At 44.4% G+C, this 16,599-nt stretch overlaps 1 protein-coding gene across 5 annotated transcripts in view; it reads left to right on the top strand.

The window, feature by feature from the left end:
- The window catches only part of ARHGAP6 (Rho GTPase activating protein 6), a 408,409-nt gene that overhangs the window by 348,533 nt on the left and 43,277 nt on the right, over positions 1 to 16,599 (top strand). For all 5 annotated transcript variants that reach the window (XM_054695857.1, XM_054695855.1, XM_054695856.1 and 2 more), the window contains exons 3-4: positions 8,668 to 8,739; positions 15,775 to 16,031. In XM_054695857.1, coding sequence (XP_054551832.1) covers positions 8,668 to 8,739; positions 15,775 to 16,031 — 329 coding nt within the window. The remainder of the gene's footprint in view (positions 1 to 8,667; positions 8,740 to 15,774; positions 16,032 to 16,599) is intronic.

Consider the following 16,599-nt stretch of genomic DNA (forward strand, 5'->3'; position numbering starts at 1 on the left):
TGAGCAGTAGGAGGAAACATTCATTTGCCTTTGTGTCTAGCACAGTGCCTTGCATACTCCTGCTTGCCACTCAGGACATTGAATAGAATGGGTTAAAAATTCAACCATAGCATATTTATTCATATACTATTTCTATTTCATAAAGACTTCAAACAGTTCAAGGAGTAATCAGAAGCAAGCATGGAAGGTGAAAGAAGGAGGAGCCTAATAGGTGTTCCTCTTTTTGTATCATCTGACCAGCTGCTGAACCTGAGAGGACTATTTTCATGGAAATGGGCAGAAATTTTGAGTTCCTAAGGTTTAAAGTCTATGGCTTAAGAATATTCGATTCCTTATTTATATAAAGCAGAGTCTGTCAAAAGAAAGGAGATCGCACTAGCCCCTTGCATTGTCTGACTCAACCTTCTCATCTTAAACGACAAGCTTTGGCTTTAAACCAATGATGGATGAAATTCCCTTAATTTTCAGTTTCATTTCCTTGAGGGTTAACAATCCTGGGTATTTCTTTGGGGGAAGTGATTTCTGTTTCTTTATTCTTCTACCTGCTTCATTTCCCTTATGCTCCAGGAAAGGAATATGGCATTAGGAAATGACGTGACAAAGGCTATTTATCTTGCTGGGATATTTGAAAACTCCTGTCTCTGCAAATATAAAGCCTACCCAGACTAAGTTAAAAATGTTTGCAGTTTAAGACCATGCCACAGGGGATGCAGATTCAGGAGCCTGGAAGAACAGACTAGCTCATAGCTTGGGGGAAGAGAACAGCAGGACTCCCCCTTTGAACATGAACTTATAGCTCTCCTCCCCCCCTTTAAAAAAAAACTCATAGCACTTGAATATGGAAAAAATGACAGCAAGTACAAGATCCTTGTAGGGCATAATTTGATCCTGACCAGTTATTACAGCAAAGCAGTGATTACAAAGAACACCCGGTTGAGGAAAAACCATAGTTGAGCGTTTAAACCCATGGCATCCAAGCCATGCGATCAGTTTCCCTACCTCACATTTTGATAGAATAACGAGACGTGTTCCACAAATCAAACATCTCAGTGATTTTCTGTAATACAAAAAAGCATTTGTTTTGAGGTTCAAGAATCTCCAAGGATTTTTTTCCCCTCTTGAGGAAGAATTTCAGAACGAATTACCTTGCCAAAATAATTTACACAAAACGGAAAAGCTTTCTTAGTGTTGAATTTAGCTGGAAGCATGGTGACCTATGAGAGCCGACTCCCTTTATAACAGTGAGAGACTCACAGAATGTTCTTATTTTCTGACCACAGCTTTGATAATTTCACCACCACTTCAACATGTAAACTCTGGGGATTAGTACATTTCACAAGTGCTTTGGGGAGCCTCAGCTCTGAGGAGAGGCATCTGTATTGCTTAAGAATACCATAAATATTTCCCTCCATGAGAAACATGGATGCTTTGGAAACGGATTTTGAAAAATCCAACCCACAAGATGCTAACAGGATAAAGAAACAGTGTTTAATTCATTGGGATTTACACCAAGAAAAATGACTTAGTCACTCTGTTTCTACCTGCCTTCTGTTTCAATCAAGGCTGATGGAAGAACTACTAAGGATAAGGTGATATAAAAATGGAAAGTTTGACCTGTCGATTTGATTAAATAACTAATAGTCTATAGCATGGATGATTTCTTGAAAATGACATTAGAAATATATGTATACCAATACCTTAGGTTGAATGAGTGGTGGGACCAGTTTGGACTTGAATACATTGCTTCTTACTTTCTCCATGTAGGTTGTTTTCTTTCAGAATTCGTATTTGTCACTCTCTTGAACTTAAAAAACTATCAAACCACAAACCACTCTTGAATTTTCTCATCTTTTTTTTTAAAGATTTATTTATTTATTTATACAAAGCACTGGGTACAGTCAGAAGCGCGGGAGGGTGAGAGAATTCACCAGAGCCAGAGCGGGGAGCAGAGCAGGTAGGAGGACGAAGTACACTGCTGAGGGGAGCAGCGGGTGTGGCAGGAGAGGTTTGTGTGTCATGTGGGACCCTCGCCTGTGGCCGGGGATCGAACCGGTGCTGCAGAGGCTGCGGGCAGCCCAGCGCTCAACAGCTGAGCCACCCGGGAGGCTCTCTCATCTTTTTTTTTAACCAATAGAACTTTTGCTTGCTAAAGGTTGGATTACTATGAATAAAATATTAAGAGGATACTCTTAATTATGAATAAAATATTCAGTTATGAATAAAATACTGAGGATACTCAGGAAGAAAAAAATTTCCTAGACTAAGCAATCATCATGGGATGTAGTGGGGGAATGCCCACTAAAATCCAAAGAAATTCCCCAAGAAGGGTGGCCTTATTTATTAAGACTGAGCTCAAATATTAACCTTCCCCAGCAGAGTTGGGAGCAGCCATCTTGCTTCTGATGACCTAGAAATTGTCTCCACTGAAGCATTTCTTCCTTTTGCTTTAATGAGATTTCCAAGTATTTGTATCTTGGAGTTTAGCAGTAAACTCTGAGTGTCTCAAAAGCAGAAATAGCACCAATTCATCTGGGTTCATAGCACCTAGCTCCGTCTCACCTACATATGCTTACTTGATGGGTGGGTAGACGGATGGATGGATGAATGGATGGATGAATGGCTGGACCAATGGATAGGGGGTGAGCCCACTCTGATAAAATTTGTGATGACATTTAAACAGAGAGCTATTATAGTGTAAATAATATCCCAAGTCAAGGAGATTCATTATTTTCTATAGACATAGAAAAGACATAGAATACTTATTGTAGGAATGGAGAAGAGCTCTTTGCTCCAACTGCCCTCCATCTCTGGAGTCTAATCTTAGTTGATTGAAATCTTAAATCAGAACATTACACTGGTTCCGCTGGATTCCCTTTCCTGGGCATGCTGCCACAGCCCCTGTCAAGCAGAAGTGGCCATTTTCCTGGGCAATGACTTCTGCCTTTCTGTCAAGGCTGTCTCTCTTTCATTTCTTGGAATGGACTTTGAATATGGAGCAGGCAATTCATAAAAACAGGGGAAATTTTGAATTCTTTCTACTAAGAGTGGTGATGGTGGCAACTGACTTCCTTGTACACCTCAACTTTCCTTGAGATACAATTTTGACTAGTTGGGTTTGTTTGCTCAATTCTCCTCGGTCCCTCTGTTTGCCAGTGTTGGCTTACTGGTCCAGATGAACTCACATTGATGGAATTAATCATTAGAAAGCACCAGACTTGGAGTAGGGGTATAATGAATAGCCCCCAATTACCAGGGACCACTAATGCTATTATTACTTCTTTGATAAACCTTTGTAAATAAACAATCTGGTTTCATTCTTTTCTTGCCTGATTTTTGTGAGGTCTGTGGCTAGAGAGCCCTGAAAAAACAAAAAAGTGAGACTGAAGCATGAAAATTAGTTGTAGCAAAGGATAAAATACAGTTTTAGTAAACATTTTTATAAGACATCCACAGATTATATAACTCACCCAATTCATATATATTTATAAAATAACATTTTAGTTTATCAAGATAGGCATAGGAAATAAAAAAAATAAAGATTTCTATTCCAGTCAGTATTCTTGAATTCTACATGACAAACACCAAATCCAGATAACTTACCCAGAAAGAGACTCAGTGAGCCTAAGAAATCAGAGGTCTCGTAAGACAGTCTAATCAGCTGCCTATGAAAACAGCACCAGGGCCATAAAAACAAAGCTGACCAGGTCTCTCGTCTGTCCACTCCCTTGCCAGCAAACATCTTACACCAGAATGGCATATATTCTGGATGCTTTATATTGGCCTAGACACATGTTTTCTTTCAGATCAGGGAGATGTGAATAGGAAATGATTTCAGTAGTTTCAGCCAGATTAGAAACTTCTGCTGTCAAGCTGACCTCCCAGTTCTGTGAGTCTCAGAAGGCCTTCAGCAAGCAGAGCCACTGCCATTTTCTCACATACTGACCAATGTACACATTGGCTTGAATACATTCAGTGCCTGAAGAAAGGATTTTTTTAAAATATTTTTTAAAATTGTGGAATAATTTTTTAGATTTAAGAAAAGTTATAAAGCTAGTAGAGTTCCCTTGGCCCCCGCCCAGTTTCTCTGGGGAGAACGTCTTCTCTCACCTTGGTATGCTTGTCACAACTAGACAGCGCCTTTGGTGCTTTACTGCAGAATTGATTCACATTTCAGGGCTGCCTTCTTTCCATTCCAAGACTCCATCCAGGATGCCAGAGTGCATTTAGCTGGGCACTTTTTCTGTTCTTCCTTTTATTTTTTTTCAACAACAAATGTTTCTTCTCTCACATAGTTACTGGAGATATCGTAGCCCGGTTTTCTGGTGCTGATTCTGGTTCATGAGGTTGCCACGAAGCTCCAGCTGGGGCTTTGTCACCCGAAGGCTTGACTGGGACTGGAGGGCCAGTGTCCAGGCTCACTCACATGGCTGCTGGCTGGAACTGCTGGCCAGTTCCTCACCACATGGCCCTTTACACAGGGTTTCTCACGGCACAGCTCTCCCCAGAGTGAGGGATACAAGACAGTGAACAGTGGTTTGTTTTTTGGGTCTTTGGTGTTTTTTTGTTTTGTTTTGTTTTTTTTTTTTTTTTTTTTTTTTTTTTTTGAGGTAGTTCATTCCATTGCTGAACGCTTCCATTTGCTGACAAACTGTCTTTCTCTAATCCTTTTCTGAATTCTGTTCTGGCTCATGGAGGGCTGGCCAGTAAGTGTTTTCATCCGCCCTATAAGTCTCTAAAAATTATGAAATCTGTGCGTGCTTAAGGCGCTCCAGTCATACGGCCTCTCAGTCTGTAGCCAGACCCTGAACTCTTCTGCTCCCATCTGAGTCCATTCACACAGCTGCTCGGGTGCTGTTCCCCACGTGCTCTTGCCCCCTCAAAGGAGAAAGCAAGCACTCCATTCAAAGGAATACAAGGCTCTTTCCTCAATGAACTTGCTTTATTCCCCAGCATGTAGTGGTATGAGTCTGGTAGAAGGATAACCTCGAGCAGACTCACATTTCATTATAAATGGCAGGAAATTGTTATCACGGCCCCAATTCAACCTGATAGATAAAGACCCAACAACATTTTTATAATGTTCTATTAAAAAAAAAAAGGGAGATTGCGGGCCCTCCCTTGTGGCGCAATGGCTTAAAACACAACCTATGAAGCAATCCGCAGCCACTGCAGCACGAGTTCAATTTCTGGTCAGGGAGCTGACCCACAGGTGCAGCAGACCTCTCCTGACTCACCCGCTGCTCCCCTCAGCAGTGGATTTCAGTAGATCCACCTGCTCTGCTCCCCACTCTGTCTCTTGTGAATCCTCTCACCCCCCACACCTCTGGCCTACACCCCAGTTCTTGTATGCATAAATAAATATATCTTTTAAAAAAAAATGGAGATCGGTTCTATGTTGTGCCTTGTGACCAGTGGGAAAATGGAAGGTTTTGTGGTTTGGATGTCACATGGCTTGAGCATGTGGCTGTTCTCTAGGTAGAATTATGTAAACCAGTGGTTCTCAGCCAGATCGATTTTGCTCCTGCAGAGATGTTATTGGTCATCATGGCCAGTGGTGGGTGGGTAGGTGGAGACCAGGGATGCTGCTAAATATCCTGCCATGCATAGGACACCCCCATGACAAAGAGTTATCCACCCGACATCACCAGTGCCAAGACTGAGAAACTGTGTGTGCAGTTTCTAAAGGGCCACCTTCTGTTCATCCACCCAGATCTCTCCTCTGGTACCATCTCGCCTCTCTTTGTAACTGAACTACCCTCGCTGAAGTAGTTTGGTTTGTATTCTCTGAGTCTATTTTTCTGGTCTAAGTAAATAGTGAGGCAGCTGTGGTTGGGAAAAGCAGGGGAAGTGACGCCAAAGAGCATTCCTTCAATCTTTTCTCAGCAGGAATGTTTTCAAGACTTGAAACAAACTAGAACCTTCTTTTTAGGCTAGGACGGTGTTACCAGCTCCAAGGCCTGCCAGGTAATGAAAGTGGGTGCAGTGGCCCAGGGCTGGGTGTCTGCGGCCTGAGGTGTGCAGCCAGTGAGGCCCATGCTGCCACAACCTCTGCCTTTCCCAGGAGGTGAGTGTGCAGGTGTGTTTGTGACCTCCCCAAACTTTTGCAAAATAGTGCATGTTCTGTCCATTACTTTGTGGGCTAAACCCGCACTCTTCCCAGGGGCCATGTTGCCCCCACCCCCGGGTGAGTTCTTGACCTGTGTCTCGAGCAGCATCAAAAGATGGCTTTATCCAGCAGACACTGAATGAGTCTCAGCCTGATTTCAGATGGGTGCAGTCGATTTCTTCTCCTCTCCAGCCATGTAGTCTTTATGGAGCTCTGTGAGTGAGGGGTGGAAAGGCCTGCAATGTCGATGGCCTGTCCCATATCCAAGTGCACCCCATTTCCTATGACTGCCTCACTAAGGAGTGAGCCTTGTCCATCACCCAGGCTTCTGGAAGGGCAGAGTCTAACTGAACCTCACAAATGGGCACCCACCGCCTTACAAACACCAGAACCGTCTGCCATGATGTGGCAGAGCATTTTGCAGAGGCAAAGTGACTTTAAAGATGAGATTTTCAACTTCTCATCACACATATCTGGCTTCTGCTCCTATTCACCCCTCTCAAATGCTGATTGATCACAAGTAAAAATGCATCATGACTTTTCCAACAACCCAATATTATTTAAATTGTGTATTTATATTTATACACATCTGCGTATATGATCCATCCCCTGATTTAGAAGAAGCTTAAAAATCATTCCATCTTAAAGGAAAATGACTCCTATCCTATATGTATGCTGGTACTTTGACAACTTGTTTTAATTTTAGGATCAGCTCCTGGTTATGAAAACTAAATCTCTTAAGTTTTATTACACGGGCTGGTTATTCTTTTGGGTCAACTGTTAAGGTGAAGGGGTGATAGGACTTTTTAAAGAATGAACCCAATGGAATATAGTGGAGGATGGATGTTTCTTGATGGTGGGCACAGTGTTGTAACATACATATGAAGATGTGTGAATACTTTCCCAAACCAGAAACAATGTTGAAAATCATTGTTACTTCAATAAAAATAATACAGTTTATAAAAGAAAAATGAGTGAATAGAACATGTGCATATAGGAAGAGCAAAAACATAACTCCAAAATTAAAATAAAAATATGAAGTAATAAAGAGAAAGGAATGGACTCCTGGTGATAGAAAGTAGAAACAAGCAAAGTGTTACAAAGTGAAAGCATCAGCTCTATTTGGAGAACAGACTAGAATCTCAGCAGTTGGTATGTTTATTGTCTGCATGTGTTTATAATAGCTTGTGGTAGGTACTGCAGTTACATGTCTTTGAGAAGATGATGATAAGAATATACACGTGAATGATTGATGGTTCTTTGCAGCATTACAACTGATGGACATCATTCTCCCCTACAAATCTCACATCTGCAAGCATGAAGATTCTTATGAACTAGTTCCATTTTTTTGAGAGGAGAATCATATTTGAAATATTTCTTTGCCTTTTTTGAAAAGGAGAAGTGATTGAATGTGCCCATGGACTATTGTAATGTCTTTTGCCTCCGAGAATTCAGAGAGCAGTTGGAGCTTGAAGCAAGATGGCTCATTTCTGTTTAAGAATGCTCACTCTGTCTTTCCCTGATATCAGAGTCTTGTTTTTGAATTTTATTAGACTGAGTTTATTTCTTGACTATACTATTGGTGTATCTTGTTAAAAAAAATAGGCCACTTTTACCCAACTTGATCACCACGTGAATTCCCGATTCATCCCCCTCCCTACTTGTTACATTGACAGCTGCATAATCCTGAAATGCATTCTTGCAATGACTGCCAATATTTTATGGTGACATCCCAGGAATTCAATTGCAGCTGCCTACTAATATGGGCGGTATCTTTATTATTTAGCAAGTTAACCAGATGTAGTAAGTCTATTTGTTCAAAGTACATGCCACTCAAAGGATATTTGCCTTATTATTGTAGTGAAAAATTGGAAAGAACCCAAATGCCCATCAATGGGGAAATGATTAATTAAATCATGTTATAGCTATACTATGAAATACTATGCAACCCCCGAATGAAAGTGAATCTGAATTTATGGACATGTGTTCCACTTTCCATTAAGTATTTTATGTGCATGATGTCATTTAATTTTCACATCACTCCCATGAAATTTCTATTTTATATATGATGACTGATTCGTGTCCAAAGTCACACAGGCAGTAAATGGTGCAGCAATGGTTAGACCTGGGTTCCGTGGAGCCCCAAGTTCATTTCCTTATCTAGTTGCACTCTACTAGCGCGTGAATGTCAAAGCCACGTACTGTTGACTCTCATGTCATGGCGATCCAATTCAAGATGGACATTGTTTTGCATTGACATGAAGAACAGAGACTCATTTAACAGCAAAAGCAAACATACCTACATGTCAAAGCTAAATTATTTCCTACGGAGGTAAGTTTCCTGTACTTTCCATGGCTGAAACAAAATTTAAGAGCATACACCAAGAGCATACGTGCAGTCCAAGTCAGAGATTTTTGTGCATTCTCAGAGTCATTGCTCGCTTTGAAATACCAAATTATGAATGAAGTGAGAATACTGTCGCTCAAGTATAGTTATAGACAATATAAACTATCACTTATATGCTTGTTTTTACAACTTTTCATTCTCTTAATATTTACAGATGGACAAAAGAGAAAGAAGTCTCTGAGAAAGAAACTGGATTCACTAGGGAAGGAGAAAAACAAAGACAGAGGTAAAGGACAGAATGAACTAAAGCAAATGCATCTTCCGTGGAACATAATGGTTGAATTTGGTGGGGGTTTTGAATTGCATAGATTTACCCCGTTCAACTCTGTTATGTAAACTGGATCTCTACGAGGGAATGTTATTAGGACTGTTTTGGTCTACTCTTTTGTGTTCGAGTGGCCCTGTACTGAATTGATGAGTTCAACTGGTTAGGGCAGAGTGTAGCTTTGGCCAAGTTTATGGTTCCAATTATGATTCTGGCCAATCAGCTATGCATAAAGAAAAGCTGGGTTGAGTAGCCATGGACAGCATCTCTAACGCTAACCAGCTGTCTGGCAGATCCAAGAGTTAGGCAGGGCTAGTTGAATGAGAGTCTGGATTTGCCTACCATGACTCCTAGAAAGAAACTGTCTCATCCTCATGGGTTATGGAAAGATGGGCCGTTCTCGGCATTCTGATGTCAGTTGACAACATGCTTATTATTGCCCTACGTGTTTGGGGGATTCTTGACTCTTTTCACATGGGCTTGTGTCCCAGTTTAGGAAACTGACACATTAGTCACTCTTCTGCAGGGTTTGTAGCCATTTTCAATGAATATTTATTGAGCCACATCATGGGCACCTGGGCCCCTTAGCATAGTAGAACTTCCGGTGGCTTGTTTCTGTGGCCCCACATGAAATAACTGCTGAATGATGTGGTTTTATGGATGAATTTTCACTTTATGTGACACAGTACATGAGTGTTGAGTGAGGAGAGCCTTTTGTCTCACCTTGGAGTTCCTTTGTACTATGAATTTCTGCTTGAAAAGTAATGAAGGCAGTGAAACCGAAGGCTTATGGCAGAAACACGCTGCCATCAGTATTGGACGAGACCTAGTTCACACCATCGGTCCCAGACTCCACACCCAGATCTTGAACTGCGCCTAATGGGTCACGACAATGGGTTCTTTGGACTGAAAGGAGATAAAGAATTCTAGTCACAAACACAAGACTATGTTTTTCTCTTAGAGCGTTCTCTCTCAACCTTTTAGATGGGATGATTGTTTTGTTAGGAGGGGGGTTGTCCTGCAGTTTGTGTGAGGTGTTTAGCAGCCTCCCTGGCCTCTTCCACCAGATGCTAGCAGCACCACCCCCAACCAAAATACCCCCAGACATTTCAAAAGTGTAACTTCATCTGGAGAAGAGGAGATGAAAATGACAGTGGCCCCCACCCTTTGCTGTGTGGTAGAATCATTCACGGGACCTTTGAAAATGTCAATGCCTAGAGCCCCAGAAAATCTGATTCCATTGGTCTGAGGGCAGCTGGGCATGAGGACCTTTATAAGCTACTTTTGTAAGAGGAGAGCTCTGGTCCTTTTTAACCTGCATCCTCATCCGGACAAGTCCTGTCACATCAAAATCTGCTGTTGGAATAATGACAACAAAGGGTGTTAATTCTTTCTTCATTGTCTGATAAAGCATGGTTTATGGAATTGGTTCATCAATTGTAGAAGGGCTTTTTGCCCTTACTTTTTTTTTTAAAAAAAGATTTATTTATTTTTATACAAGAATTGGGGTACAGACCAGAGATGAGGGGGGTGAGAGGATTCACGAGAGACAGAGTAGGGAGCAGAACAGGCAGACTGACTGAAATCCACTGCTGAGGGGAGCAGCGGGTGAGACAGGAGAGGTCTGCTGCACCATGTGGGTTTCTCCCTGGCTGGCCGGGAATGGAATTCAAGCTGCAGTGGCTGCAGATTGCTTCATAGGTTGCGTCTTAACCCCTGCGCCACCAGGGAAGCCCTGCCCTTACTTTTTAATGAACATTAGTAGCCAGCATAACTCTTTTAAAGTAGAGCATTGGCTCATTCTGCCCCTGCCACGGGATGCTTTGCCTGGCTGGGTGAGGGGAGTTCTCGGTGTTTATGGTAGAGAGAAGGTACGGAACCACTTGGGCTGCATTAGCAAATGTTATCTTTCAAGTTGCTTTAGTCTAAGACCATGATCCTGGGATTTGAATACTCGTAATGTAGACTTTAGGTGATTCTTCCAAAGTACCCTTTTGGGCTGGACTAACCAGCATAAGCATTTTTGCAAGGAAAATTTGCATTCCCTCAGCAGAGCGAGTTATGTGTGTGCTTGATTCTGTTACAAAACAGCAGGAAGAATGCCAAGGACCTGGCAGGACGGGCCCATCGGAGCCCCCTGTACAGGGCCAGTATGCAGTTTTCAGACCAAACCATTTTTACATAGTCTCGGTGACACTTGGTGGCGATCTCTGAGGCTGCACAGGGCACTGACTGGGAACAGGGAAAGAGGTGGCTCCAGAGAAAAGACACATCGCCCGCCCAGCTCGGGAGGCCTATCAGGCTTCATGGTGATGAAAAAATTAAAAGGTTATTTTTAAGCCTTTTATGCTTGATGCTTAAAAAGAAGACGTCCTAGGCTTATAGGAAGCTTAGTCCCAGGGCATCGTTTGTGAACACGAAGTCCTGTCTGTGGCGACACTGGCTGTCCTGGGAAGTGGGGTTCGGGGGGGCCTTCGCCACCCCCACAGCAGTAGTCAGCTCACGTTGTTTCCTTCCAGTCGAATGTTAGCATTGGGGTTTGTAACAGCTGCACATGTGAAAAATGATAACCACTGGAATCCAAGAGCAAAAGAAGGAAAACAGGAAGCTCTAAGAGACCGCTCGGGTTAGGTCATCTAAAAATAGATGGTAGCAGCTTTTTAGAATCGAATTGCTCTCCCAATAAAGAGTGATTCATTAAAGAGTTGATATGCTGGTCTATTAATTGATTCAATCAGAATGAATCATGTCCTGTATTTTATTTCATTGTCTTGACATAATACACAGCAGATCACGTGACGTTCTTGTGTCCCTGCTGCCGTTTAACCATACGACTTCTGATTTCCATGTGGAAACGAATTCAAAATTGATGCTGGTTCAGAAAACATTTTTTATACAGAATAATACAAATTCTTCATATCTCTTAGTTAAATTGCATGGCAACCCAAAACTATTTTTTTAAAGCTTTCAGAACTTCGTAAAATTTCCTTCTTGTGTCAAAGAGAAGTCACTTTTGGGGGGAAAGGTTTAGAAATAGCTCCTTGGTTCCAGTTACAGTTAATGTGGCTCCTAATCAGAGCACCCTGGGAATAAGCTTTACAGTGACATAAATCGTCTGGGAGACAGATTTCTTTTCCACAGGAAGTTTTCAGATTATGCCATATATTTACTGACATCAAATCTGGGGATATTTCTTTATGCCGAAATCACATCATGCCAAGTGTTGTTCTCTCTCTGAGTCTGTTACTCTGTGACAGCTGTGAAGTTGCACTATATGGAATAGTCGATACAACTTGAGTTTGCATCACAGTAGAAAAATCAAGTATCAGTTCTCATGGGTGGAATTCGCTAAGTAAATGTGTTGAATGAGAGAGAACCGAGGGGCTGGGTCCCAGGGCAAGAGGCGGCAGGGGCTAGCTCCCCCGGGATGGCGTGGGTCACAGCACAACTTTTGGTCTGCTTGCAAAAGCAGTGAGCTGAGTCAAAATGTCAGCAAGCAGCGGGAAGTGAACGGTGTCCTTAAAGAGACTGCCGTACTGCAGTGGAAACCATGAGCTTGGGGTGGGGTGGGCCAGGAGTGGAGAGAGGAAGCCCGGTGCCAGAGGTGGAATTACTTTGGGTGAGGATGAGGGCCAGGGCGGAGCTGGGGAGAGGCCGGGGATGGTGGCATGTGGAAGGAAGAGGGGAAGCTTGGGGGCCGGGGTGGGGGGTTCTGTAGCTGGTGTATCAAATTAAGAATCTGCAGAGGATGGTCTGCTGAAGGAGGAGGCGCCAGCCCCCCACGTGGGGCCAGCGGAGAGCTAGCTCCCTCACCTTCGGGCAGCCCGGGTCATTTGGATCCAAGGCTTGATTTCAATACCCTCACACAGAGGAAGTCAAGTCACAGGGTTTATTACTTGCAGATCCCAGAGAGCAGCGGGGATGGGGGCATGTCGCCGTGAGCCTCGGGCAAGGGCAGTCCTCTGTCCCCAGGTGTGAGCACGCAGGGGATGGGGAGCAGGGGGCAGACCCACGACCGACATGGTGGTGGGGGCCGAAGTCACTAACCATCCTCAGGCTGGGTGCTCAGGGTTATTTTAGCAGGTGCCCCGAGAGGAACAGAGCGGGAACTTCTAGTGGGACAAAGTTCAGGCCCTTATCTAGATGTCCAGACTGGGGGGCGTGAGCAGGGCTGTCATGCTGCCAGACGCCCAGGCAGCAACTCCAAAGAGATGTTTTTTCACGGCAAGGGAGGACAGAGTCGGATGGCTCATTGCCGCGGACATCCTGGTCGCCCAGGGTGAGGGCAGCCTGGGACTCGGCTCGTGAGTCGGGCAACGCCAGCGGAAGACAGCCACGAGCAGGAGAGCGGGCCCTTGCGGCAGCGGGTTCCTGCCGCCTGGGAAGGTGAAAGTCTGGAAGTGGCAGTCGGGAGCAGAGAGGATGGCCGCCACCCCCCAGCCCCACTGTTCCTGGGGAGCAAGAGTAGATAGTCACTGCTGAGCACAGCAGGCGAATAGCCTCCTTCGTGAACACCCTGGGAGGTGTTCAGAGATTAGAACACAAGATACCTTGTCCCTGACCCCAGCACGGCGCTTCTTGGCTAAGGCCTTATGGTTTTCAAATCCTATCATTGACTTTATTGGCCACTGTCAATGGCCTGTGGGTTCCTTTTTCCCTCCTGATATAAGAGCTTTAAACCTACAGATAAGCTTGGGAGCCTAAGACTTATGTGCACATCAAAGGAGGTCTGCTCCATAGACCTGTGGTGAGCCCTCAAATTCACAACAGCCTTATTTTGAGCAGCCGTGCTATTCAAGGAATCCAGCCTTGAATTTTAGAGACGAGACACTGCACTGTGTGTTTAAAGCCTGGAGAGATCTCCCTTCTGAAGTTTGTAAAAGACCTCAGGAAAAAGCAACGAGAAATGAAAGACACGATATTAAGACATGGCCAACAAAGAAGAGACAAACTCAGCCCGGAAAAAAAAAAGGCCGAGAGAGAAATAAAAACCTGGTAGAGGTGGCGATCTCTCTTGAATGGAAGAGAAAGAAAAGCTGGGGGGAGAGTGACTGGCTACTGTGTGTTCAGTTATTCCAGCAGACAACGAAAGTGAGACTTTCAGGTATTAAACATGACAGATTGCAAAGGACGCTAGTTTTCTCCTCTTTTTCCCAGGGATATTGAAAATCTGTCAACAAGTCTGGTTGGTTTTCTTTATATGGAAAAGTCAGCTAGGAGAGGAATCAATAGTCCCCATCTCCTAAATGACATTTGCAGTGTCACTTGTGACATTCATCAGTGTCCTCCTGCCATTAGTGTCCCCTTACAGTTTGTCTGTTCCATGTGGCTGTCAGCCTCACCGCCCACGTTTCTAGCCATTCCCCCAAGTAAGTAAGAGGATGTGACCCCCAGACATGAGAGTGCTGATCCACATAACCAATCCCACCGCCCCCAGCTGCACAGCAGGCGGTCTGGTGGCTACCCCTTTGCTTCTCATTTTGCAAGTGGAAGAAAAGGCCTTTTGGCAGTACTGAGTGGTCAACTGGACCGGGCTACACTGTCCACGTTGATTACAAAAAGGAGAAATGCCTAAGTAGTCTGTTCGTCTGATCGTGTGCCACCTAGCGTGTTCATAGAATGTTGTAAACATCCCCTGAAAATCCTAAAATGCTGAAGCTTTGATTTTTCACTTGGAAACAGTCTGCATGTTATGCTCGAACCATTTCTGCTTCTCCTGTAGACTCAGCCTTAAACCCAGTGAAATTAAAAGTGTTGCCATGGATCAAGGAGGAAAACCTTTTAGAGCCTCTTTCCACCTGATTTACTGTTAGCTTTTTTCTTTCAAAGAACAAACAACCTTAGAATTGTTTTCCTTTGATCATCCTGGTTTTATGCATAGGGGTTATTACAGCGAGGGGGAGCCTGGCCTCTCATTTGTAAACCTAATGTTGAGTCTACAGGAAATAATGCAATTATTGTCATTGAGTATAGTTATTAATGCTTTTCAGCACAAACCTACCGTAGCACCAATTCAGGGTCTGGCCCCGAGGGTGGGCGTGCGCAGTGTCAGGGATTGGCGTGCAGTTGCACATCTCCAGACAAAGCTCTGCTTTGCAGCGCAATGCTCTTGCCTCCAAGTTGTCCTTCCGGGGGGCTTAATGGATTGTAATCTGGAACGTCCCCTGGATATTTAGTGCAAGCATCCCCTTCTACATGCAAAATGGAGAGTGTGGAAAGGAGGCTTGACTCTACTAAGGCCTTGAGGCTGGCAGCCTCAACCCAGCTGGCAGGAGGCTGCATGGGGGCCCAGGGGCACAATGAAGAAAGAGCAGATTTCTTCCCAAGGGAATCCTTGGTCTTTCAGATTATCATTTCCTGTGCTGATTCTTTTACTGGAAGCTTCCAAGGGTGTCCATCTAACTGAATTTCAGTCTTCACTTCATGTCTCTCGATGATCGCACATGAGGGACACTGTTCTGCTTATTTACATATCTGAGTGTCTACTCCCCCCACACGCTCTGAACCCGTCAAGAGCAGGTACTAGATCCGACCTAAGTTCCTCCCCTTCCACTGCGTAGCTTTACATGGCACACAGTAGGAGTTCAATAAATGTCTGTTGGACGAAGAGATAAATGCAGAGGCTCAGGTCCATCAACTCTGGGGGCTTTCGAGACATGTACATCAAAGACAGTTGGTCAAACTGCAGTCAGCAGGGTCTATTCTAGCAGAAATGCCTGATGAAGTTCCTTCCTCTGAAACGTTCTTGCGATGCATGGAGAGGCGCTAGAGGCCTCCGCCTCTAAGCCCCTTGCTCCTTGTCCATGCAGGCTTGCTTTCTGGAGACAGAAGCTTTGACCGCTCTGTACTCACGGAAGTCATCTGTGTGTTTGACCGGGGAGTCCGTTCTTCAGAGAGCAAGTCATGTGCCTGGGTCTGGCCTTCGATCTGTAACATGACAGAGTCTGCACAGCATCGCTCTTTCTCTGACAGGGAATGTTTCTCTTTTGCTTGCAGAATTCACCCCGCAGGCATTTGGGATGCCCTTATCCCAAGTCATCGCCAACGACCGGGCCTATAAACTCAAGCAGGACTTGCAGAGGGACGAGCAGAAAGACGCATCTGATTTCGTGGCTTCCCTGCTCCCATTTGGAAATAAAAGACAAAACAAAGAACTCTCAAGCAGTAACTCATCTCTCAGCTCCACCTCGGAAACACCAAATGAGTCAACATCCCCCAATACCCCAGAACCGGCTCCTCGGGCCAGAAGAAGGGTGAGTTGGCCAGTGTTTTCTCTGACACCAATGCTAGGACAACTATAAGGTCATTCTTTGATCTGTGCTTGCGTGAAAACTGGAAATGTCCCTCTGTCAACAGCCCCATTCAGGCAGCATGTGCTCTGGCCGTACGGCATCTGGCACAGCCTCAAAGCCTTTCCCTGGCCCCTCTCAACGCTGCCAGTGCCCCTGCTTGGTTACCCTTGCCCCACGATATCCTGAACATTCTACACCATCATCACCATCGCTCCTGCAGGAGGCTTTCAGGCTGGGCCAGGTATTTTTGTTCATCTCTTCATCTCCCAAGGGGATTTGCTCCTGGCTTTCGCACTCCTTTAAATCGATGCTAAAACAATACAGCACCGTTTGTTAAATGAGTATGTTGTTTGGGGCACTGTGCTATTATTTGGTACTTTAAATTTAGCATTTCAAGCCAGGAAAGCTGAGTTTTCAGGCAAACTGTGTCGATGATGGCGGAGTCCATTGTTAGGCAGTTCTAGAACTTCCCAGGTTGCTGGGAGAGCGTCTGTCCTTTGCCTGTCACTTGGAGGTCATCTCCAGCCAT

The sequence above is a fragment of the Talpa occidentalis genome, unplaced genomic scaffold (genome assembly GCF_014898055.3).
Source record: "Talpa occidentalis isolate TD23 unplaced genomic scaffold, MPIMG_talOcc4v2.1 talOcc4.15, whole genome shotgun sequence".
Lineage (NCBI taxonomy): Eukaryota > Metazoa > Chordata > Mammalia > Eulipotyphla > Talpidae > Talpa > Talpa occidentalis.